Here is a 23,465-nt window from a genome sequence, read left to right on the forward strand (position 1 = left end):
AACACACTGGGCGACCATTCACTGAGTTTACTGTGTGCCAGGCAATATGCTAACTGCTGTACAGAGATTGTCTCGCTCATCTTTATAATGATTCTATGAGGCACGTTCAGTTATTTTCTCCAAAGCCAAAGCAAACAAACAAAGCTGAAAGTTATGGAGAATGTCAGTCGCCTAAACACATATATTTTAAAACTGGGTACAACCAAGATTCTACCGGCTCTGACTTCTAGACCCAAGCTCTTGAATATAGTTAACTCATTTTTAAGTGACGAACAGAGTTACGGTAGTAAAACCCTTTATTAAGTCTGGTCATAAGGCACTCCCCAATCTTGGGCTGAGATTCTTCTCTGTGAACTATGTCAAAGGCTAGTTCCACATTAGAATCTGACAGACAATCTGAGAGGGAATTTACCTCCCCACCACGTGCAATGGTATTTGTTATCAGCATCTAAAGCAGAATCACACTTTCCCCTGTGCTCATAATAAACATTCCTGGAATTACACTGTGTGGGGCTGGGAGGGGGCATGTGCTCTGTGCATACGGTATTCACGAAGGTGGCAGACTGGGAGCCAAAAACAGGAAAGAATTTCCTGCTGAAGGCATAATACAAACTATCAGTGATTGGGAGTTACTGATGGTACCCCGATGTCAAGTCGGAATGAAAGGTACCATCAACTGTGACATAAAAACTGCATTACCCTTTACATACAAATAAAAGAGAGAATTTATTTTCATTCTGAGTTTATTTAACATTCCATCCAGTTGAACTGAAATAATACATTGATTCCAACACTGGCGAGGCACTGTGCTAATACTGAAATAAAAACTGCCAGTCAGTAAATACGCACAATCATAATTCTTTATAATGTTAATAGAAATATGAATAACTATTTACCGTTATAAGCTCATTGCACTTCATGTGGACTTTTCTCCAGAAAAGGTTATTTCTAAGAAATCAGCAAAATTGCCAATCTTGGTTCATTTGTTCCTTTTTATAAACCACGATTAAATGATACAGTTAATATTTCTATATAAAAGCATCAAGAGTTGGAAGCTTCAATAAATAATGTTTAAAAAGACACATCTCCATGTTCATTATCCCTCCCTGGTGTGTATAAAGTTTAGTTCATCAATCTTCAAGCCAGTAGTTGATTAATTTCTCAGTGAAGGTTAAGATTCTGAGAAGGAGCTACCAGTGAAGGGGGGTGGGGCGTGGGGAGGGTGGGGGTAAGAATACTGAGGTTAGTCGGGCAGGTTGTGAGGGACTTCAGTTTCTCCTGACAAGCACCCTTAAAAGCACCTCATGGAGATCTGCCTTGAATTTCAGGCTCGTACCACTTTTTTAAGAGAAGCATCTATGGCAAAAAAATACACCCAAGGCCAGAATGTAATGGGGAAGCTATTTTTGCCTCAAATGGTTTAAGACAGAAAATCTAAATGAGAAAATTCTGGTGGCACAAAGGAAGGCTCAGAGTGGCCCCAAGCTTCAGATCCATTAATTCTTTCAGAGAAAAGAGAAACACGGACACAAGGCACACCATTTTTTCTTTATGAGGAAATTCAGTCTGGTCACATTGTCTGGAAAAATCTGTCAAAACTAGCTTCTACATTTTTTTTCACTTACAAGTCTCTGAATTACAATTGAACTGAGTGGCCTCACTCAACAGAACAACCACCTAGCATATGGCTTGAACATCTTCAGACTGGAAACATAATCTGTTACATTAAATAGATGTGAAGCTACTACAGATGATGTAAACAGTGGTCCATGGATTCCTTATTGTCAAACAGCGTGGAATGTAGTACAGAATATTCAAGTACAATTCATTCAGTCACTGATTCACATATACATTATTTCTGTATCTTTCTGAAAGCCAAAGAGGTCTATGAGAATGACAAGAAAAGACATGTAGCTAGCTGGAACCGTGCCCTCACTTCTAAAAAAAAAAAATCAAACCAACCAGATTCAACCCAGTCATACAGAATTGGTATTGAATATACTTCCAAAATTTGACATTTGTATATTTCAGTTATTTGATTATTTGATGTAAATAACTGAATATAAAGTCAACAAATACAAGGTAAGATTAACTTCATAGAAATGTAAAACAGAATACATTTAAGAGCCAACTAAAGAAATCCACCAGCAATATGAATGCATATAGTTGTTGACAGCAGGGATGGCTGATCACACTTCTCTATTACTGTGACTTTGGGGAAGTAGACGGAAGAGCTTTTCTCCTATAAATCCAAAAGACTCATCATCTACTTTGGGTTGCCCATTGCCCAAAGTGGAAGCAAATGTCCTTAATATTCACGAGTCATTTTTTATAGCTTAGCCTCAGAGCTTTTGTGTTTTCCCCAATCACTGCTGAGTGATTTGAAACAAGAATGGGATAAAAACTCAGTATTTCAAACAGATTTCCTTTTCACTCACTGATAATCAATACATATTTATTTAGCATACACTGAACATCTACTCTATGCCTAGCAGTGCTTTTTAAAACTCTGGGTGAGGGCTGGTATATTGTCCTTGAAAAACAATTACTATAAAAGCTAGAGGAAGGGTATTTCTGTAAATTATATCGTGATTCAAATGTAAGGGCGCCAACAGGTGTCAGGCGCCTGGCCCATACCAGGTGCTGTGCTGTAAGTAGCCGCTTGACTCTAAAAGGCTAATGTGGGTCTTTAAAAGGTTTCTGTAACTGGGAGAACCCGGGTCGAACAGGCTTTTCCTCACCAGGTTTGCAGTAGATGGGATAAGCTGTAGGGTTTCTTCTGCTACTTTACAATCCCTTATTAAAGTATACACGTCGTAATTCAGGATAGGTCTCTTGGATCTTGGCTTGCAACTCAGCCTCCAAGCTTGTCACAGACATGGAACTGGGATAAGGGAGAAACGACACGATTAATTACATGGGCAGAGTAGGGAACCGGAATCTGGACACACAGCAGAGAAAGGCCGTGTCCTCCCCGCCCGCCGGCTCCCCAAATCATGACTGGTATTGTAAGACAGAGTCCTGTTTGAAAAGTGCTTCCTGTGCCTTGAAAATGAATGCCCAGTTCCTTTTGGAAAATTAATTGTTGCTAATAATCAAAGAAATGCACCTTAATAGCTCAAAAATGATTAAAAGTTTAAAAACTGTTCATGGCTGGGAAGAAGGCAAGCAACAAGGCTCTCAGCCCCTGCTGGTATTGGGAAACAGTGTGTGGTCATGCCACTTCCCCAAGGAAAACAATATAAATGTTCACCATTAATAAAAAAAGACATATGTACTTAGTGGAATTTTTAACACTAAAAATTCACTTGCATTAATATGCTCTTCTCCATTGTATAAGAATACATGCTTCTTGCAAGCCTTTTAGAAAATACTAAACTGTACAAGAAAAAAACCATCCCTCATAGTCACACACCACTGAGCAATGACTTGTTAGTCTTTGCTTTATGTGTTTAAAAAAAGTACTTGAATGTATTAAAGCTTGTTTTTTTGTTACAAATGCATACTTATTATATAAAAGTATGAAGAAAAATTGTCCATAATGCTTACTACCAGAAAACCTGGTAAAATTTTGATATGTAATTCATCTTTTAAAAAAATTGTTCTGTAACATAGTTGAGATGTGGGAAAACATGAGGTTAAAAAAAAGACAGGCTAATAGATATATAAACATGTAAGAAAATAAAAGAAATATTATGAACAGGGCGCCTGGGTGGCTCAGTTGGTTAAGCGACTGCCTTCGGCTCAGGTCATGATCCTGGAGTCCCGGGATCGAGTCCCACATCGGGCTCCCTGCTCAGCAGGGAGTCTGCTTCTCCCTCTGACCCTCTTCCCTCTCGTGCTCTCTATCTCTCATTCTCTCTCTCTCAAACAAATAAATAAAATCTTTAAAAAAAAGAAGAAAAAGAAATATTATGAATATAGGAAAAAAATGTACCTACATGGTTATGTTCTACACAGCGGGATGTAGGGTAGTCTTAAAATGATGCCACTGATAATGATAATGGTTATGACTTATTGATCATTTGTTGGACCAGATATTATGCTTTTTCATCCTTATAAGAGCCCTGAAAGTCAGGTATTATCCTAGTTTTACAGATAAGGAAATTGGAGGGACACTTGAGATTCAAAGCCGCACTCCTAACCAACACGCTATACTGAATCTTGGTCCTGTTTTTCCAGTGATCTAGAAGTACTCATAATTACTATTAATATATTATAAAGGCCAACTCTGATTTTGGAATTAAAGTTATTCAAACCTTCCTGGATGGTGGGGAGACTCTTTTTTTTAATCTTCTGGAAGAGTTTGTTTAAAACTGGAGTAATCTGTTTCTTGACAGTTGAGTAAACTCCACCTGTAAAACCACCTGGTTCTTGTGTTTATTTTGTATGAAGAAGTTTAAATAAAACTTCGACTTCCTTAATGGCGATATGCCAAATCAGACTTTCTGATTTTTCAGTATTGTTAATATTTTTCCAGGAATTTGCCCACTTGCCTGTTTTCAAATCTACTGGCATAATGATGTTGATAATACTTGTAGTAATATTTGTAGTTATACCTTCTCTTCATTCATAATATTATTTGTTCCTTTTGTTGTGATTGACATCATGATGATTTTGTTATTATTTGTTACCATTTTGTTACTATTTTCAAGAACCAACTTTTGACTTCCTGGGTCCTCCTCTATTCCTTATCTCCTTCCTTTCTCTTTCCTTGCAGTTTATTCTTTTTGTTCCTTTTTGACCTTAAGTTGGACCTTCAGTGCTTGATTTTCAGCCATTCTTCCTTTCTAATATATACATTTAAAGCTATAAATTTCCCTCAAAGCAACACTTTTGCTGCTTCCCACAAATTCTGATAAGGAGCATTTTCATTATTTCTCATGTGTGCAGGAGAATGGATGATTGTGGCATATTTATACAATGGACTATTATACAGCAGTAAACAGTGAATGAACTTAGCTACATGCAATAATGTAGATGGATCTTAGCTACATGATATTGAATAAAAAAGAACGAGTAGCAGAAAACTATATATAGCATGACACCCTTGCCTAAAAAGTTCCCAAAGAGGCAAAACTAAACAACATTGGGAATATATATATATATGTATGTATGTATATATACATATATATAATAACAATTTTTAAATGTAATTGTACTATAAATATGAAATGCAGCATAATGGTTAAATCCGCAGGAGGGAGGGGTATGGGCTGGGAAGAACCTATAAAAACATATAACTCATTGGCAATATTTTTATTTATGAGTGGGCAGTGGATTCATGGATGTTCATTATATCATTAAAGTAAACAAAATAGGGTCATGCTTGGACCAATGAGGGTAGTGTGTAATGAACCAAGGAATATCAGTAATCCTATTCTATCCAACTGATGAGTAAGCATCAAAAAGAAAAACAAATGTATAAGCAAAAAAAACCAGGAATAAGCTTCATTTAAACCAAGGCCTATGTAGAAAGCTCCTTTATGGGTTTTCAAATCCTTTAATCTCAAAATGATAACAGCTACCTTTATTAAGAGCTTACCTTGTAGTAGGTGTTTTGCTCAGCATTTCACATACACAATTTCTAAGTCACTGAGTACAAGGTCAACTGCTGGACACTGGAATAAACTTTTCTTATGCTAAGTCCTGAGCTTCTGGGGTTTGAAAAGTAAATAGGTGTAATTACCCCTCTTTGGATTTGAGGAAATGCACCTGTAGTGGGCTTAGAGAATAAATTCTGAAGGTCCTGCCCCCTCCCAGGGGGTATGCCTCTAGGCATCAAGGTAATTTCGAGGCTCCCTCTCCTTGGGATTTAATGCCCTATTTAAGACCAGTAGGAGTCAAAGATGGGTGTGAAAGAGCAGATAAAGGTGGAGTGCTTTATCAGGTGGCGCAGACCTGGTAAAGTTAGTTCCAGTAGCCCTTATCGTCCTTTGAAAGCCTCGGGCATGAAAGACCCTATGTCTGGGGCCTGCTGGCGCATGCGGGTATTACAGACCCTTAGACAAAGGCCAAACAACAAACAACATGCTCCTCTTTGTGCTTCCGTGGGGTCAGCAAGAGGCTGAAGACCTGGATTTATCCCATGCTGATTTATGCCCATCAATCCAGTTCTTACATCAAAAGCAGGATTTAAGGGTAGCTGGTGATGAAAGTACACAATAAGGATTTTAAGGCAAGAAACTAAATAGGAAGAGGGGCTGCAAATAAACCAACCACCGAGGCAAAGTGCATATAACCGCAGTCCCTGGGGTGGACCTTAAATTCGAACACGTCTGTGTTGCAGCCGCACTGGCCAATGGATCGGATGACAAGAAGCCCTATTTAAATTTTTTATAAAAGCAAATTTGTACCAGAGCTAACCTGACTCTTACAAAGGAATAAAGCATTTTCAAATGTAATGGTAGAGCGGGACAAAGAGAGTTCTGAAATTAAACAGATGTGTGTTTGACTTCTGCCTCTATCTCTTCCTCTTAGAGACTCGGCTTCATTAATCTTCGAATCTCAACTTCCCTTCAAGTGAAACGGAATAACAGCACCTGTGTCTTCAACTGGTTTTTAGGATTAAAACTCATGATCATTCCGAGGAATAGCAAATACATACCTTTTCTGAGGAAACAGAGCACAACATAGAGGTGTAGCAAATACCAAACTAAAAAAAAAGGAAAGAAAAGACAAATCAGAGCATTTTCAAATGGATGACTTTCAGATTCTTCTTCTATTTTACTTTTATAGCAATCCCCTTTCTTTCGAGCATCGTATTTCCTTATAAAATATGTCCTGTTTGTGTAATTTTATTACCAAGGACTGTCAGGATAATTTAAACAAAAAACATCAGAGAGATATCAGGAGTTTAAAAAAAGAATCACACAAATAGTCCCAAACATTGTAGGTTTCTTTTTACTTCTATCTAATTTTGGGGACCATAAGTTCCAGATGTTCTGGGATGGTCTCACTTTCAAAACTTGTGTCCCACATTATCTGCCCATTCCTTCACCTTTCATATGCTGTGTATTTACCTTTAAAGAAGAAATTAATTATAAAAAATTAATTCCACTCACCAAAAGCCAACTAATCCAACTTGAATAGGTGCGCTCATCCATGGGAACCTCTGTATTGAGAGAGAAATTATTTTGAATACTTTTCATACAGAGACAATTTCTTCCGCTGGTAATAGGGAGGACACTCTCCAGGTTACAAGATCCGGATTAGTGAAATTTGGGGGTAACACTGCAACAAGTATGTTTGTTAGTCCTGACTTCCTGTAGCCTCCTTGATTGGTCAATGAATGCACATGCAAAGATCAAGTGGCTTCTCAGTTCTTTCTCTTGCACATATTGTCTGAGAGATGCTTGGCTCTGAACACGTGGAGGAATCATTACCTCCTGCGGGGGAGGCAGTACAGCCTGGTGCGCAGGCTGGAAGACAGCCAAACCTGTACTCAACTCTCTGCCCTGCCGCCGGGTGCCCGACTGTGGGGCCAGGGCAGGCAGAGCCCAACCTCTCCACGCGTCAGTTTCCTTAGCTGCAAAATGAGGATCGCAACAGTTGCCTGAAAGTGTGTGGGAGATGTGCCAGGTAACATTTGTGAAGCACCCAGGACAGTGCCCAGAGTGTAGCAGAAACCCAGCAAACATTTCCCTCCTCCCCTGCAGCTTCCCTCTCTTGCTTTTAGTTGCTGTCAATATGGTTAAAACTACTGCTGGCAAAGAAAATTTGTGCCTGTCACTTTTGTTTTTTTAATGGAAATGAATGAGTTGGTTGGTCTTTTGGAGAATAAGCACTGTTAGATTTTTAGTTTTCAAAAAGGAGTGGTACCAAAACATGCGATACAGAGAACGATGGGATAGACGGTTCTAGAAACAAGGCCCCTGAAACAGCGGCAGCCGAGTCGTGAACGGGTTGTTATGAAATCGGTCAACTTAGTGCAGAGTCAACACAGGCTGTTAAAAGATCATGATCCCAAAGAAGCTTGCATGAGAGGCGTACCCTGGTCCCCGAGAAGACTCCTCTGGCAAAAAGGTACGTCATGCAGGTTAACGTGAGGGGAGAGAGGCAAGTACTAGAGAGGAAGGGAGAAATGTCATCAAGAGGGGACAGACCCAGCCCTCAAAGGACAGCAAGAAAGGACATACTGTATCTTGGGTAACTGGCCCCGTGTGATGATGACGGATTTCCGTAAGGAGATGTACATCCTCGCCCCAGCACTTCCCAGATGTGACACCTGCACTGGGCGATGGGAAGGCAGACTGAAGTACTGAAGGAGATTTTGTGGAGGATGAACTTGAGCCCCTGAGAGTGGCCTTCTGATTTCAAGTGCGCTCTTGTCTGAAGCAAACGGGGCTAACCTGTTATCCCAGGGAACAGCTGCGAGGAATCTCAAAGAAGGATGTGTATGAGCAGAAGGCGGACTGTGGCTCATGCCGAAGGTCTCGATGGAAAGGCTCTGAGTAATGACAAGGATCCTGGAGAACTGTGACTTCACCCAACCTGGATGTCATCCCGGAGTCTCCCGACTCCTCTCCAGCACCCCATCTGCTTGATTCACCCCTACTTCTTAAATAGCACTCAGCCTGAGACTCACTTAGTGAGCGGTGGACGTCTGGTCTCCCCCTACATACTCACACACTTAAAATCGTGAAACAGAGGATACTGTAAATGAAAGTTTCAATGAATTAAAGACAGTAATCATAAGTGTAAAAAATATATATTAGAGGTAAAAGCTCAAAAAGTAATATGACCCTAAAGTCTTCCTTCTGCCAGATCTTTTTTCTAATAGCTTTGCTGACATACAGTATACTGCAAGTATTTGCAGTTTTTATACATGTATTCAGCCATGAAGCCATCCCCACGATCAAGGTCATGAACATATCTGTCACCCGTAATGCTTTCCTTATTCCTTGTGCCCTTGGCAATTCCTCTCTCTCTCCTAAACCCTGCACCCATTCCCTGGCAACCTCTGATCTCCTTTTTGCCACTATATATCAGTTTATATTTTCTAGAATTTTATGTACGGTATCTATTTTTTGTGTAATTGTTTTGAGATTAATTCGAATGGTTGCATGTATCAATAGTCCATTACTCTTCCTTGTTGAGTGAGGTATTCCACTGCATGGATACAGTACAATTTGATAATCTATCCTGCTGATGAACATTTGGGTTGTTGCCAGTTTTTGGCTATTGCAAATGAAGCTGCTGTGAACCATTCGTCTTTTATGGACATATGCTTTCATTTATCCTAGGTAAACACCTAGGAGTGGAATGGCTAGATCAGATGGTAAGCATCTATTTCACTTTTTAAGAAACTACCAAACTATTTTCCAAAGTGGTTGTACCATTTTTCATTCCCACCAGCAAGACATGAGAGTTCCAATTCCTCCGCATCCTCACTAACACATGCTATAGTCAGTCCTTTTGGTTTTAGCCATTCCTGTAGATGTTTAGTGGTAGCTCATGTAGTTTTAATGTGAACTTCCCCAGGAAATAAAGATATTGAGCCATCTTTTCATGTGCTTATCTGATACAGATATGTGTTTGGTGAAAACGTCCATTCAAACCTTCTGCACGTTTTTTAAATTTGGGTTGTTTTCTTAAATGAGTATTGAGTGATTTAGATCTTCTGGATATAAATCCGTTATCAGATACAAGCTTTGTATAGATTTTCTTCCAGTCTATTTGTCTTTTCATCTTTTATAGTTTTCACAAAACAGAATTTTACCATTTTGATGAAGTCCAATTTATCACTTTTTCTTTTATGGACTGCCTTTGGTGTTATCTCTAAGAAATCTTGGCCTAACTCTCGATCTCAAAGATGGTCTATTATATTTTTTGCTAGAAGTTTCACAGTTGTTGATTTTTACATTTAGAGTCTACGAACCATGGGGAATTAATTTTTACATATGGTATAGTCAATTCCCTATACATGGCCCACATGCCAGGCAACCTGACCATCCACAAGTCTCCCAATAAGCCATGCTGGGTGACCTCGCTGAGCTTCTGCAAAGCATGTACCCTTGAGCCGTCCCCTTCAAGACTCTGCCACCCCCTGTAGTTGAGGAAGACACCTCCTCTATTCCCTCTGTGCTGTAACCACCAAGTATTAGAACCACTGCCCTGTGCCTCTTCCCATCACTGTGCTATATGGTCCCTGTGAGCAGCTTTCAAGCCGTTTCTATGACTCAAGCACCTAGCACGTTGCTTGGCACATAACAGGCACTCAGCAAAGGGCAGGTGAGGAAATAAATAAATGAGTGAATGGATAAATAAATGCTACACTCATATTTAATTAACAGAAAGTCCTGAAAAATCTACAGAGTAGACAGAGCAGTCCACTTTTATTAAAGGGAATATGGAAGAAGTAGAACTTAAGGAATGAGGAACTATTATCTGACCCAAACCATATTAACTTGACTTATTCCCAATGAAAGTGCCAGCAAGGTAAAGAGACCACAGGAGTTATTCTTCAAGAATACCATTCTTCGAAGGGCCACATTTTCAGCAGCGAGCTTTCTGGTTTATTGCAAAGATTTCTGGGAGTCACATGCCCACTGCTGATGCTTTTTTTCCAGCATCCCACTTGGGGAAAGATAGGGGGAGGGACGAATCACACTGAATGCTCCCCAAGCTCAGTGCTAATAAAAAAGCCAAGAAGGTTCAATTTGTTTCATGCTTGCAGAGGAGTTTGGTCATGTCCAAGGTAAAAGCCCAGATAAGTACACCCTTACAGAGGGGCACAGCCAGCCACTGGGGCTGTGGGAACAAGCAGGGGGCCAAGCGAGGCAGACACCACCCACGTGGACATCAGGAGCTGCTGCAGAAACAATCTCGGGAGCCTCTGTAGAAGGGGCACGGTAAAGCCTGCCTTTCCTGATGCATGTGAAAGTGCTCTGAAGATGGAAATGTATGGATAGTAATACAAGCCACCTCTGCCTGTGTTTTAGCAATAGCTAGACTATCAGTTAAGTCCTGTGGAACTCTCTACGTGGGCAAAATGCAGTATTTCAGGGTAAGGCCACGCTGCACTTGGGGAGTGGTATGTGTGTACGAATAGCTCAACAACAGTCCGCCATTCCTTTTTCAAAGCAACATCCTCCACTGAGGTCTGGAGCAGGACAGCTACAACCAGACCCCCTATAGCTGGTGGGATGCTGGGACTGAGTGTCAGCCACTCTGACCACCACTCCCGACCTTGCCACGGGGCTTCTGAGGCCAGTGGTCTCTCCCAGCTCCCGGTGAGGCCCTTCACTGCCGGAGAGTGGGGCAGACAGAGGGCTGCTTCGTCAAGGACAGGTGAGGTGGCACGTCTCCAAGTTATCACCAACGTATACGGTATCAAGCAAAGCTAAAAACCGTATACTGAGGGGCGGGAGGAAAACACAATATGCATTCATTTATTAATGTGAAAAAGGCCAATACAGAGTGGCAATGGGGCGCTAACTGCTTGTATCATTTGCTGGGTCCTTCACGTAGAAAAAGTTATTAGGCTGTATCTGCAGCAATTTCCATCCGTCAGAGCAAGAAAATAATGCCAGATGCCCAACTGGGTCTTCTGTCCAGTGTCTGTCACTTGGAGATCAGAGTAACTCTGGCAAATTTTCCAACAATGCTGAGACCCCAGGAGCGCCAATGCACACCTGCACTAGGAGAAGAGTGTACCAACCTCATTTCGTGTTTTCCCCAGTGACCTAACTTTTCAGCATTAATGGAGCTTCAAATGCAGACTTTCTCATAGAATTTCTGGAATCCCCAGTCATGATCAGGACACATGTTAGCAGCCAGAGTATGCCCAATACCCGCAGGCCAGGGCCGGACTGCAGAATAAAGTACCACCCGCAGGGGCAGGTGGCGAGATTCAGAGCCTCCAATCCAGAGGCAGGCTGCAGAGATCCTTCTGCTAAAGAGGTGTTGGGTGGCATTTGAGAGTCAGAGAGAAAAGACTGGGTAGGCCTCAGCAATGGGGATGCTGCCACCAAGAGTGGCCTCCCATTTGCTTTCACGGTTACCAGTAGATTCAAGACAATCATAACCTCATTGCACTGTTGGTGAATGAGCCACACTTAGTACTCCTCTCTTGCAAAAGCTGTCACTTTTATGTCAGACAAACTCACATCAGATGACAATTTCCAAGCCTTGTAACTGATCTGGGCATCTGGTCTTGCTTTAAAAACTCGAGTTTTGCTTCAATTCAGCCGGGGGGGGGCGGGGGTTAGGTTTATTTTGATCCTCCATTGCTCCTGAAGCTGGCATGCCACTACCTGAGGAGCTAACAACCAGGCAAGTCAACGGGTTGCCTGGGTCAACACATACCCTCGCTGAACTAATAGAATCCTAATCCTAATGGCTTCCCAGATTAAGAGCTGGTAGAGAAGAATGCAGGGCATCAAGTCAATGTCTGCAAAGCTACGGATGTACTGGATGGGCCACTTCCTACTAGTATCTTGGAGAGTGATACTGACAAACCCCATTTAAATTAACGTAATAGGTTTCTTCCTCCAAAGCCTGAATCACTTCCCATAAGCAAAGCAGGGATGGACAGAGGAAAGAGCACTAATTTTTTTCAGATTATCTGAAAATCACGGAGATGTCAAAGCTGATGAATTTCAAATGTGTATACAATTTGGTAGTTTTAGGATATAGTTAGTGTTCCAGTACATAAACTAATCCATTAGCAGCTTTTAAGAGTTAATCCTTTCCTAAGCTTTGCACCAGAAAGAGATTTGGGCAAAACTTTGTCATTAATTCTCAAAAGAAGAGCTTAGTGAAGTAGGTAAAATGTCAGACGAGTCCATGATGACATTTTAGCCTATACCAATAGCTTTACTGCTTCCACATATATATAACTGTTTTGTATTTGGGGACAGTTCAGTTGCTACAGAGCCACGACAACACGACTGCACAATTCACACCACTGTGTAAGATTGCTAGGAGGATGCTCAGGGAGTAGAATTCTTCCATGTGCCCAAAGCACCCGAGAAAGAATAGGAGAGAAGGTGCTGGAGAGAGGGACCCCTTTCCCTAAGGTGGGGCTGGTGCATTGACAGGTGACAACCTGGCTACATGGGTCAAATGAGGCACTCAACATTACTGTTTCCTCATAGCAGACTTTTCTGGCTTACTTCTCTAAGAACATTATTATATTGAAAGTGTTTATGAAGTGTCCACTTAGTGTTGACTGTGGCGTTCCTTCTGGGACGCATGGGGAGTATATAGGTCAGTGAACATACCTGTTGCACATTTAGAGTACTCCTAATCAATGAAATCATTCAGGAAGTGTTTGGCTTGTGAACTATGTCCCTTTTTAAAGCTTTATATTGTTCCCTCGATGTTACAGTTCTGTTTCTAAGACTCAAAACAATTCACCCCAGGAGAACTGTGGTCTTCCTCACAACACATCTGCTCCTCCAGCGAGGAACGTGGCTCTTTTCTCTTGGCAGATCTAACAATGCCACTTTCCAAACCGCATGAGCCAAGTGAGTCACCCTATTCTACCGTAGCCCACTTGTGAAAGAACTGGAAAATGACGGTGACTCATGAACACTATTTCTTTAAACCAGGAAGCTACAAAAAGCAATGTAGAAGCATTGAGAGTCCTTGGTCCCAATGTGACCTTGAAGGGAGGTGGCTGATAAAATTAATGAATTACTAGATATGATCACTAAAGAAAAATACACCGGGCACTATTTTTCAGGGTCCTACAAAGCTACTACTCCAAACTCTTTTCATTTCTGATAGTATGTGTAGTGACTTATAAACACATCGTTCCAAATTCACACTATCTCTTCATTATCACCTAGCTAGGCATCCAAGTGATGACTAAGATAAGCCGTAACTGAGTATACCTCTCAAGAGGAATGGGCAGCCACCTTCATTTATGAAAGCTTTCTCAAATATCTGAGATCAGAAATAAAATATTCCCAGAAACATCTTTTTATTTACGTAAGTGCCCAAGTGCCAATGGCCTTCAGATTCTTTACTCACTGTGTAGGAAATATTCTGTATTGTTTGAAGTCTGAAAAGGAACTGAAAGCATTGAGACAGAGATTAATAGAACTGGGGCTTGCTTACCTTTAAGAAGGCTTTCTTCTCCAAAGTGTTCATGATAAATGGAGGGATGGCTGCAAGTAAAGATACACCCACTTAAATCTTTCTTTAAGATTTACTTTCAGCTCACATCTTTTTTAACCATTTTACAAAAGGCTTACATCACTTTTAGGCTATTTTCACACTGGCAGAGTGAAACTATTTGCAATAATTCTTTAAAATACTTCAGCATTAAAAAAAATTAAAAACAATGTAATGCTCATTACCAGCCAGAAAATTTTATAATATGGAAGAGAACTTTACATTTAACTTTAAATATGTAGCAGTACAAACATCAGAAACTTTCCCCCTCTGTGCTAATTAAACAAATGCCACCTCCCCCAGGCATCCATCCCACATGGAGTCCAGTAGAAAGATTCTGCCTTAAGAAAAAGATTCATGCCTTGAGGAAGAAAAGTTACCTAACTTCTCTGAGCTTCAGTTTTCTGTTTTCCTCATCGATAAAATGGGGAGAATTCTATCAAACTGGCTGTGATGGTTGGAGACAATAATGTACATAACTCTTTGGGTAGTGGTAGTTCATTTATTATTTACTCACAATTTCTATCAGACTAAACTGTCACATCAACCACTTCCATATGGCAATTACCTCTATAGATTCCACTGGGACAGAAAGGCTGTGTTTCTTCTCTGGGACTAAATAATGTTTAAAATAACCAAGCCTCTAGAAATAGATCCACTGGGCTTGCTGAGCTCCAAAGGGGAACCTCAGATTTCAAAATGAGAAAGAACAAAACCCAAACCAAAAGCAAATGCAGGGCAGAGGCCGGAGTTGCAAGCCTGGTGTAGGCAGGTGTGGAAGTTGGGCATGGTGGGCGTGTTGGCGCCAGACCCTGGGGACCCCCGTCTGTGTCTGGTTCCCACAGTGCACCCACTCCCACAGCATGTACCGCTGTTTCATGAGGACGCCAAGGGGTTTCTTTGTTCAATCAATTAACGGTGGCTAAATCGGATACTCTGAATTACCTGGGGTTGTAACTGACGCCACTATGATGTCCCTACTCCTACTTGTACGCTGATGAGATTCACAATGACAAAAGGAACTTACAGACAACAAAAGATATTAGCAGGACAACCTGACAACAACTGATTAAGTGTGCTTCTTTTGAGAGCTTGGTTAATAGCCAAGTGCTTTTTCTTTCTTTTAAAAGATTTTATTTATTTGACAGAGAGAGACACAGCGAGAGAGGGAACACAAGCAGGGGGAGTGCGAGACAGAGAAGCAGGCTTCCCGCGGAGCAGGGAGCCCGATGCGGGACTCGACCCCAGGACCCCAAGATCATGACCTGAGCCGAAGGCAGACGCTTAACAACTGAGCCACCCAGGCAAGTGCATTTTGCATTCAGCTTAGATGATGAAATTAATCCTACTAATTTCAACTTTTTTCTGTAAAGAGCACTAGACTTCCCAGGCCCGGGTTCCTGAGTAAGTCTGAGAATCTTCTCTCAGCCTTTGGTCTAAGGGTGGCTCTAGGAAGCCCTAGGAGTGGGTTACATACAATGCAGATTTTGGCCATGGGTCATGGTGACTCCAAGCCCTAAGGACAAAACTGAGTAGAAGCTTGGCATACATCTTAATAGCTGCTCTAATCAACCCAACCTGGTTTGTATTCCAAGGGTTTCTAATCGATACAAATAAATCTTCAGTAGAAATTATTCTGATTCAAGAACCTTTAGAAGTTTCTTCTCAAGATTTACGAAAATCAAATTCTTTGCCTTCAAGTTCTCATTGCCCATACTGTCACCGCCCAGGGCCAAACCAGCCCCATCACTGGCCTGCTGTAGCATGCCAGCCTCCTGGCCAGTCTCCAACCATCACTCTTGGCCCTCTTCACTCTGCTCCTGACACAGCCCCCGATGTCATGCCACTAAAGCCCAAGGATTACACCACTCCCCTGCTTAAGTTTCGCCGTGGCTTCCCGCCCCTCAGACTATGGACAGGGCTCGGTGACAAAGAGCTACTAACCCATGCCCGGGGCTGCCATGAGAATCCGAGAGACAACTACTTGTGTGATGGCTTGTTTTGCAGCATTGGCCGACTCGCCCAAGCGGTTCCCATTCTCATCTGTCACAGGAATGCCAACTTTGAGTTCCCTGTCGAGCAAAACACAGGCAAAGAAGTTCACAGATACCTTCATGAAACCGCTGGAAACAGCACTGTGCTATGGAAGACCAAGTCCCTACTGAATCCAAACACCCACTTGAGTGTCAGTTTTGGCACTAACAGGTCTATTTTTATTTTTTAAAGATTTTATTTATTTGAGAGCGAGAGAACGAGCAGTGGGGAGGGGCAGAGGGAGAGAGAGGAGCAGGCGAGCCCGACGCGGGACTCTATCCCAGGACCCTGGGATCATGACCTGACCCAAAGGCAGATGGTTAACCGACTGAGCCACCCAGGCGCCCCTAACAGGTCTATTTTTAAATATCATGAACAAAGTCTAATCCTTGTGTGGTAGGCACAAAAGTAAAGTAACACGGGGAGCCTCGGTTGAGCAACCGACTCTTGATTTCAGCTCAGGCGGTGATCTCAGGGTTGTGGGATCAAGTGCGGAGTCTGCTGGAGATTCTTTTTCCCTCTCCCTCTGCCCCTCCCCCTGCTCACTCTCCATCTTTCTCTCAAATAAATAAATCTTAAAAAAAAAAAGGAAAATAACACTAGTAAACTCCATGAAAAAAAGTGTTGCATTTCTTAATAACAATATAATTCAAAGGGTGAATATGCTAACTTAAAGATAAGGCTAATTTCTATGCTCACATGCAAATCTGAGCAACTTCCCAAACGAAAGACAAATATAATACATGGCATTACTAAGTAAATTAACTATACTGACCCAGGAATCACTAGTATATGGCACCACTGGATAGTTAATGCCAGTTACTAACACTAAAATTACACTTGACCTTAGCCAAAAGGCCGAGAAGCGATTACTAACACTAAAATGTATAGCTCCTATTGTTACCGTTTTTTGTTATCCATTCCAAAATGCTTTTTCTTGTTCTTTCTTCTCTTTTAATTTCTGTCAGTTCTATAAAATACTTCCAAAAATGTAGATTAATATTTTAAACCCAGTAAGACAGTTCTGGGGTGGTGGGGGTACCTATTTTAGAGAATAAACTTTCTGTGCATAGACCTTCTTTGCCTAGCTCTACAACAACTAAATGTTAGTTTGAGATATATGTTTTAAACTTTTTATTACACAGAAGTAGAAAGAGTATTCTAACCCCCCACATACTCATCAGCCTACTTCAATAATTAGCAACTCATGGCTAAGCTTGTTTCATTAATGGACCCATCCCTGTGCCCACGCCAGATTACTTTGAAGCAAACCCAGGTCCCACATAATTCCATCTGTAAATATTAAAATGAACTGTTAAAAGTTTCACAACTACTAATTATTTTAAGACTCTACTGTCAAGCACCAGTCCTTTCTAAGACTGCATATGAATCTTACCTTTGCCTCATTAATGGGATATTAATGCAATTAGCAGCAGCTACGGCAGCAAAGGGAACAAAACGTCCTATGAGTGGTGAGACATGCTGCAGAAAAAAAAAAAAATCCCCAAAGCATTATTTTACTTTGCCTGGATTACTGAACGCAAATACTTATTTCTCCTTGAAAACTGCTAAAAACACAGTCTCTTTTGTATGGAAACTCAGGCCAAGGGTACTTTCAAAACTTGTTCCCTGGTGGTGGTTGTCGACTTCCAGCACGGGCGTACTGGGACAAGACATGCTTCCCAGACGTCAGCCAGACTGGCCTGGCTGACAGACTGGGGGGCTTTGGAGTCGCAGGGTCTTGAGTTCAGGCGCTGGCGTCTCCACCTCTCCAGAGGTGTGGGTGTGGGCACACTCCTCGGCACACAGCCTCTAGTGGGCAGCCAGGGTTGGGGAGCACTGGGCATGTAAGATGCAGTGCCAGGGACAGACCAGGGGCTTGGCAGAGGGTGCTGGTGACAGCCTTTCTGAAACTCACTGGAAGACCCAACTGAGATAGGCAGGCAAAGATAATGATGGTAATAAGAAAGTCCTAGGACTTGAACTATTTTGAGAAATAATCAAGAGACTTGAGCCAGGCGGATGAGAGCAAATTAAGAAGCCTTGCTAGGGAAATGAAAATCCGAGTACCTTGGTTAATGCGTTGAGTCCTAGAGCTGTTGCCACAGCACCAGTTGTCGCGGAAACGTAAGCTGTTCCCAGTTCACTGAAAAGAAAGAATAGTGCATGAAAAACAGGTGCACGTCAGGAAACCTGGGTTCGACATTTTTTGAGGAAACGAGGGGACGATGTGAAAGAGCATGATTAAGAAGGGAGAGCCCACAAAACAACACTCATTATCACTCTACAAACGGCCAAATGCAGACGGGAAGCAAGCGGCCCTGGGCAGAGTGGCCTTCCTCACAGGCAAGCCGACCAGCAGCTTCAGCAGCAGCTGTAGGGAGGAGGTGCTGGTGGGGGGAGGGGACCGAGGGGCTGTGAGCATGCAGGGAACAGCATCTTGGCCTAAGCGTGGGCAGCATGTCTACCTAAATAAAAAGTACTTCTCAAAATATAAATACACATACTGGAAGTAAAACTGCCATACTGCTATTCTTAAAATTATAACTTATTGTATCGAAATACTAAAAGTCCCATCTGCAACAGGCAGTTAGGCACAGCTGTTTAAATTAAGTTTTAGGGGCATCTGGCTGGCTCAGTCCGTTAAGCATCTGCCTCTGGATTTTGGCTCAGGTCATGATCTCAGGGTCGTGAGATCGAACCCCGCGTTGGGCTCTGTGCTGCGTGTGGAGTCCGCTTGAGGTTCTCCATCCCTCTACTTCTGCCTACCTCGTACCCCTGCCTTGCATGCTCTCTAAAAAAATATAATAATAATAAATACAAATAAATAAAATAAGTTTTAATTCAAAGGGTTGGAAGAAATGAAGGTGTGATAAACACTGCGGTGGCAGATTTCCACAACCTTTGTTCCATATGGTGACAAGAGAACACTATGGACTGTTAAGAGGCCATTTAAAGTGACAAAAAAGAAAACACTTTGAAGTATTCTCCAAGTTGAGCTGAAAGTTTTGGTTCACTAATCACTTCAGCCAGTCCAAAGAGTTTTTTACAGGAGGCAACATTTTAAACCTATTCACCTTCTGTTTGGCTCTATAGATGGCTTCTTTAAAGACAAATCCTAAATAAAAGTCCCCTTGGTTTCTGCAGAGATCACACTCTTGATGCCGCTACTTTTGATGTTGTTACCTGGCCCCAGGCTCAGGGTAGACAGGGGCACAGCCTGTCGTCTGCCACGGCCCGGCCCTCAACTGCCCACCTTGTGTTCTGCATGCGGAGCCTGAGGGCGTGGGAGACAAATCCGCCTACCAGGGTCCCTAACAGCAAGAGTCATGTCTGTGAAGGCAGGCTGGACAAGACGGTCATCTTGATGGGAAGGGAGGAGAAGAAACGCTACTGGAAAACATGCCCCACGATATTCTGACCAGTATCAACAGTTTATACACCACCGGATGAAATGCACACTGGGCAAGTGTACAGAACGATTAACTCTTACAGTCTTACTTTACAGTGAGGGGGGCGTCTCCACTTCTGTTGGTGTAATTGACCACGGCATTGAAGGACTGGTTAATCCACTGCCAGAACAGCACGGCCGGCGTCGTCCTAAAACAGAGCGATCCGTCACACACCGGCCATCGTCTGTGACCTAGCCGCTGTGCAGAACAGAAAATGTGAACACCAGTAACCACAGAGGAGATGGACTGCGGAAGGAGAGCGCTAGGTCAAAGACCCTGCGTTCTGCGTCGAAAGCTTGGAACCTGAGCGGCGGGGCCGATGTGCACCCTCTGATTCTCAACATCTCCTTCTTTGGATATGGATAAGCACAAGCTCAAAGGGCTATGGTGAGAATCAAGTCATCCTCCTTAAATCTGATCTTAAATCTGCAGAGAGCCTGGCATACAGTAGGCACTCAACAAACGTCAGGCCCCTTCTCTTAGGGAAAAAAGCCAGCTGTCTGTAGGTGAAGTAGTCCTGATTCCTCCTTATGGCACGTGCAAGCCTGCACGTCTGCGTCTACGGCTACATCTACACTTACGTCTGTGACTTATGAATGGATTTAAAAGAGAATGTTTAGAGACACTTAAAATTTTCTTTCTCCATCTCATTTTCTTTTGGAAGTTAAGAGTTAGAGGAAAAAATCAGTCTCCTTTTGAACGACAGAGAGAATAGTATTTATTTAGCACCGGGAAAAGTTAAAGCAACCCCCTAGAGTTGGGACATTTATATAAAATGGAACTCAATGTGAAATGACATTTATTTCAATAAAACTATTTACACACAAAAATGTACTTTAAGCTCTGTCATATAAAATGAACTGTTGTTACATTTCCATGACTTACCTATAAAATGTCATCATACAACCTGTGATGGTCATGTTCATTGGAACCTGAGCTGACATTCTTCCTATCAAAATCATTTTTTCACCCGTGTCGGGATGAAACGCTGAATCATAGATGTACTTTGCTCTCCATAATTCATTTTCTGTAAGACCTGGAGGAATAATTCCTTGCCTAGGGAAACAAGAAATAACAAGGGAACTGTTCATTTCCAATAGCTCACCAGTGCTCTAGAGACGTGTAGCTAGAAAGTTTTTAAGTTTACCCTTACCTAACTGTGCCTGCAGTGAAATTTTAGGAACACAAGAGACAGTAAACACAATGAACATTTCAAACCCATGTATCTCAACTGGTCTGTAATTCTGAAAACCAAAAATATCTTGAAGTATTCAACTTTGATATTTCAAAGTTTCAGCCTCCCATTCCTTGTTTTAAATGACATATTTAAAAATGTATTTTGAACTTTGCAAACTCTATAATATTTTCAACCAATTAGACAAAAGCTGTGGCAATCAAGAACATTAATTAATTATTATACCTACAGTTTGAAACCCTAGATTAGAAAGGCTCATTATTTTATCTTGTTATCAAAGAAACACATGTTTATTGCTAAAAATTTAGAAAATACAGACATTCATTAGTGCAATTAAAATCATTCAAGCCTTTCACTACTCATTTCCACTGGTACTGTTTTGTGAAGACACAGCCACGGTCTTGCAGGATCTGTATATGCCACTTAGGATCCCTATAAACACCATACCTGTTGCTTTATGACCACCTCTTAAAAATGAGTAATATTCTGTAAACGCTTTTCTGTATCTTTAGAACTTCTTCTGTATCACCTGTACTGGGTTGAATAGTGTTCCCCCAAATTCACATCCACCCAGAACCTCAGAATGTGACCTTATTTGGAATCAGGGTCTTTGTGGATATAATAGTTAAAACGAGGTCATGCTGATGAGGGTGAGCCCTAAATCCAATGACCAGTGCCCTTATAAGCCAGCCACGTGCAGACAAAGAAGGTCCTGCGATGTCAGAGGCAGAGATTGGAATAATGTAGCTCCAAGTCAAGGAACATCAAGGAACGCCTCAGGCCACCAGAAGCAGGAAGAGGGGAGGAAAGATTCTCCTCTAGAGCCTTCAGAGGGAGATGGCTCTCTCAACACCGTGGTCTCAGACTTTCACCTCCAGAACGGCAATGGAACAAATTTCTGTTGTTTGAAGCCACTCAGTTGGTGGTAACTGGTTATAGCCGCCTTAGGAAACTAACACATCATCCTTTTAAATGCTCCAGTCTTCCACCGATGACTGTAAAATAGATTATCCCAATCCCTATTGTTGGGCACTTTAATTGCTTCTAATCTTTTCCGTTTGTAAAGGATGAGGAAGTCAATCTCCTTATAAATAAATCTTTCCCCTGCATCCAAGATTAATCAGAAACAAAGGAGTCCATTTGCTGAGACAAGAGTTATGTAAAATATTGAGGCTGTAAAGACGCCTTTTGTCCTTTTCTCTACTTAAGCATGTCTGTTGATTGTCAGTGGTGGCAGCGCCCTCACGGTTTAAGCGGATCCCATGGAAACTTGACCCGCTGTGGGTTAATCTTGTTAGCTTTGTTAGCTGCTCCCCTGAACGTGATTATCTTGATGTAGTCAGGTAGGAACAAACGAAGTCGCTGACTAGAAAGGCCTGACCCACTTCAGGGTCATACAAATATTCACCTCTACGTCTTGCACTTTAGTAACAGGGTTTTTGTTGTTGTTGTTGGTTGTTTTGTCACTGAGGTTTTTAATTTATTTGGGATTTATCTTAAGATATGAAAGTGTGAAACTTGCTTAACTTGACTTTTCCATTGGCTGCTCTGCCACCCTAACACCAAGATTTAAATGCTATAGTCATCATGGATTGAGATTCTTTGAATGCTGGGTGTGGCTTTGGGGCTTTCTTTTTTTTTTCCCCCCTTTTTAAATTTTTTAAAATTTTTATTGTTATGTTAATCACCATACATTACATCATTAGTCTGTGATGTAGTGTTCCATGATTCACTGTTTGTGCATAACACCCAGTGCTCCACGCAGAATGTGCCCTCTTTAATACCCATCACCAGGCTAACCCATCCCCCCACCCCCTCCCCTCTAGAACCCTCAGTTTGTTTTTCAGAGTCCATCATCTCTCATGGTTCGTCTCCCCGTCCAATTTACCCCCCTTCATTCTTCCCCTCCTGCTATCTTCTTCTCTTTCGTTTTTCTTAACATATGTTGCATTATTTGTTTCAGAAGTACAGATCTGTGATTCAACAGTCTTACACAATTCACAGCGCTCACCATAGCACATACCCTCCCCAGTGTCTATCACCCAGCCACCCCATACCTCCCGCCCCCCACCACTCCAGCAACCCTCAGTTTGTTTCCTGAGATTAAGAATTCCTCATATCAGTGAGGTCATATGATACATGTCTTTCTCTGATTGACTTATTTTGCTCAGCATAACACCCTCCAGGTCCATCCACGTCGTTGCAAATGGCAAGATCTCATTCCTTTTGATGGCTGCATAATATTCCATTGTACATATATGCCACATTTTCTTTATCCATTCATCTGTCGATGGACATCTTGGCCCTTTCCACAGTTTGGCTATTGTGGACATTGCTGTTATAAACATTGGGATGCACGTGCCCCTTCGGATCCCTACATTTGTATCTTTGGGGTAAATACCCAGTAGTGCAATTGCTGGATCGTATGGTAGCCCTATTTTCAACTGTTTGAGGAACTTCCATACTGTTTTCCAGGGGGGTTGCACCAGCTTGCATTCCTACCAACAGTGTAGGAGGGTTCCCCTTTCTCCACATCCCCGCCAACATCTGTCATTTCCTGACTTGTTAATTTTAGTGTGAGGTGGTATCTCATTGAGGTTTTGATTTGGATTTCCCTGATGCCAAGCAATGTTGAGCACTTTTTCATGTGTCTGTTGGCC

General features: G+C 41.9%; 1 protein-coding gene across 2 annotated transcripts in view; it reads right to left on the minus strand.

Moving 5' to 3' along the window:
• Window positions 1-725: 725 nt before the first annotated feature.
• Window positions 726-23,465, minus strand: part of SFXN1 (sideroflexin 1) — a 40,019-nt gene continuing 17,279 nt past the window's right edge. For both annotated transcript variants that reach the window (XM_025867017.2, XM_073889787.1), the window contains 9 exons: window positions 20,496-20,666; window positions 19,660-19,758; window positions 18,229-18,304; window positions 17,555-17,640; window positions 16,069-16,196; window positions 14,068-14,117; window positions 7,065-7,114; window positions 6,608-6,655; window positions 726-2,884 (listed from right to left, as the gene is read on the minus strand). In XM_025867017.2, the coding sequence (XP_025722802.1) occupies window positions 2,788-2,884; window positions 6,608-6,655; window positions 7,065-7,114; window positions 14,068-14,117; window positions 16,069-16,196; window positions 17,555-17,640; window positions 18,229-18,304; window positions 19,660-19,758; window positions 20,496-20,666 (805 nt within the window). In that variant the 3' untranslated portion in view covers window positions 726-2,787. The remainder of the gene's footprint in view (window positions 2,885-6,607; window positions 6,656-7,064; window positions 7,115-14,067; window positions 14,118-16,068; window positions 16,197-17,554; window positions 17,641-18,228; window positions 18,305-19,659; window positions 19,759-20,495; window positions 20,667-23,465) is intronic.

The sequence above is a fragment of the Callorhinus ursinus genome, unplaced genomic scaffold, assembly GCF_003265705.2.
Source record: "Callorhinus ursinus isolate GAN/ISIS: 27379988/994484 unplaced genomic scaffold, GSC_fseal_2.0 scaffold3, whole genome shotgun sequence".
Taxonomy (NCBI): Eukaryota; Metazoa; Chordata; class Mammalia; order Carnivora; family Otariidae; genus Callorhinus; species Callorhinus ursinus.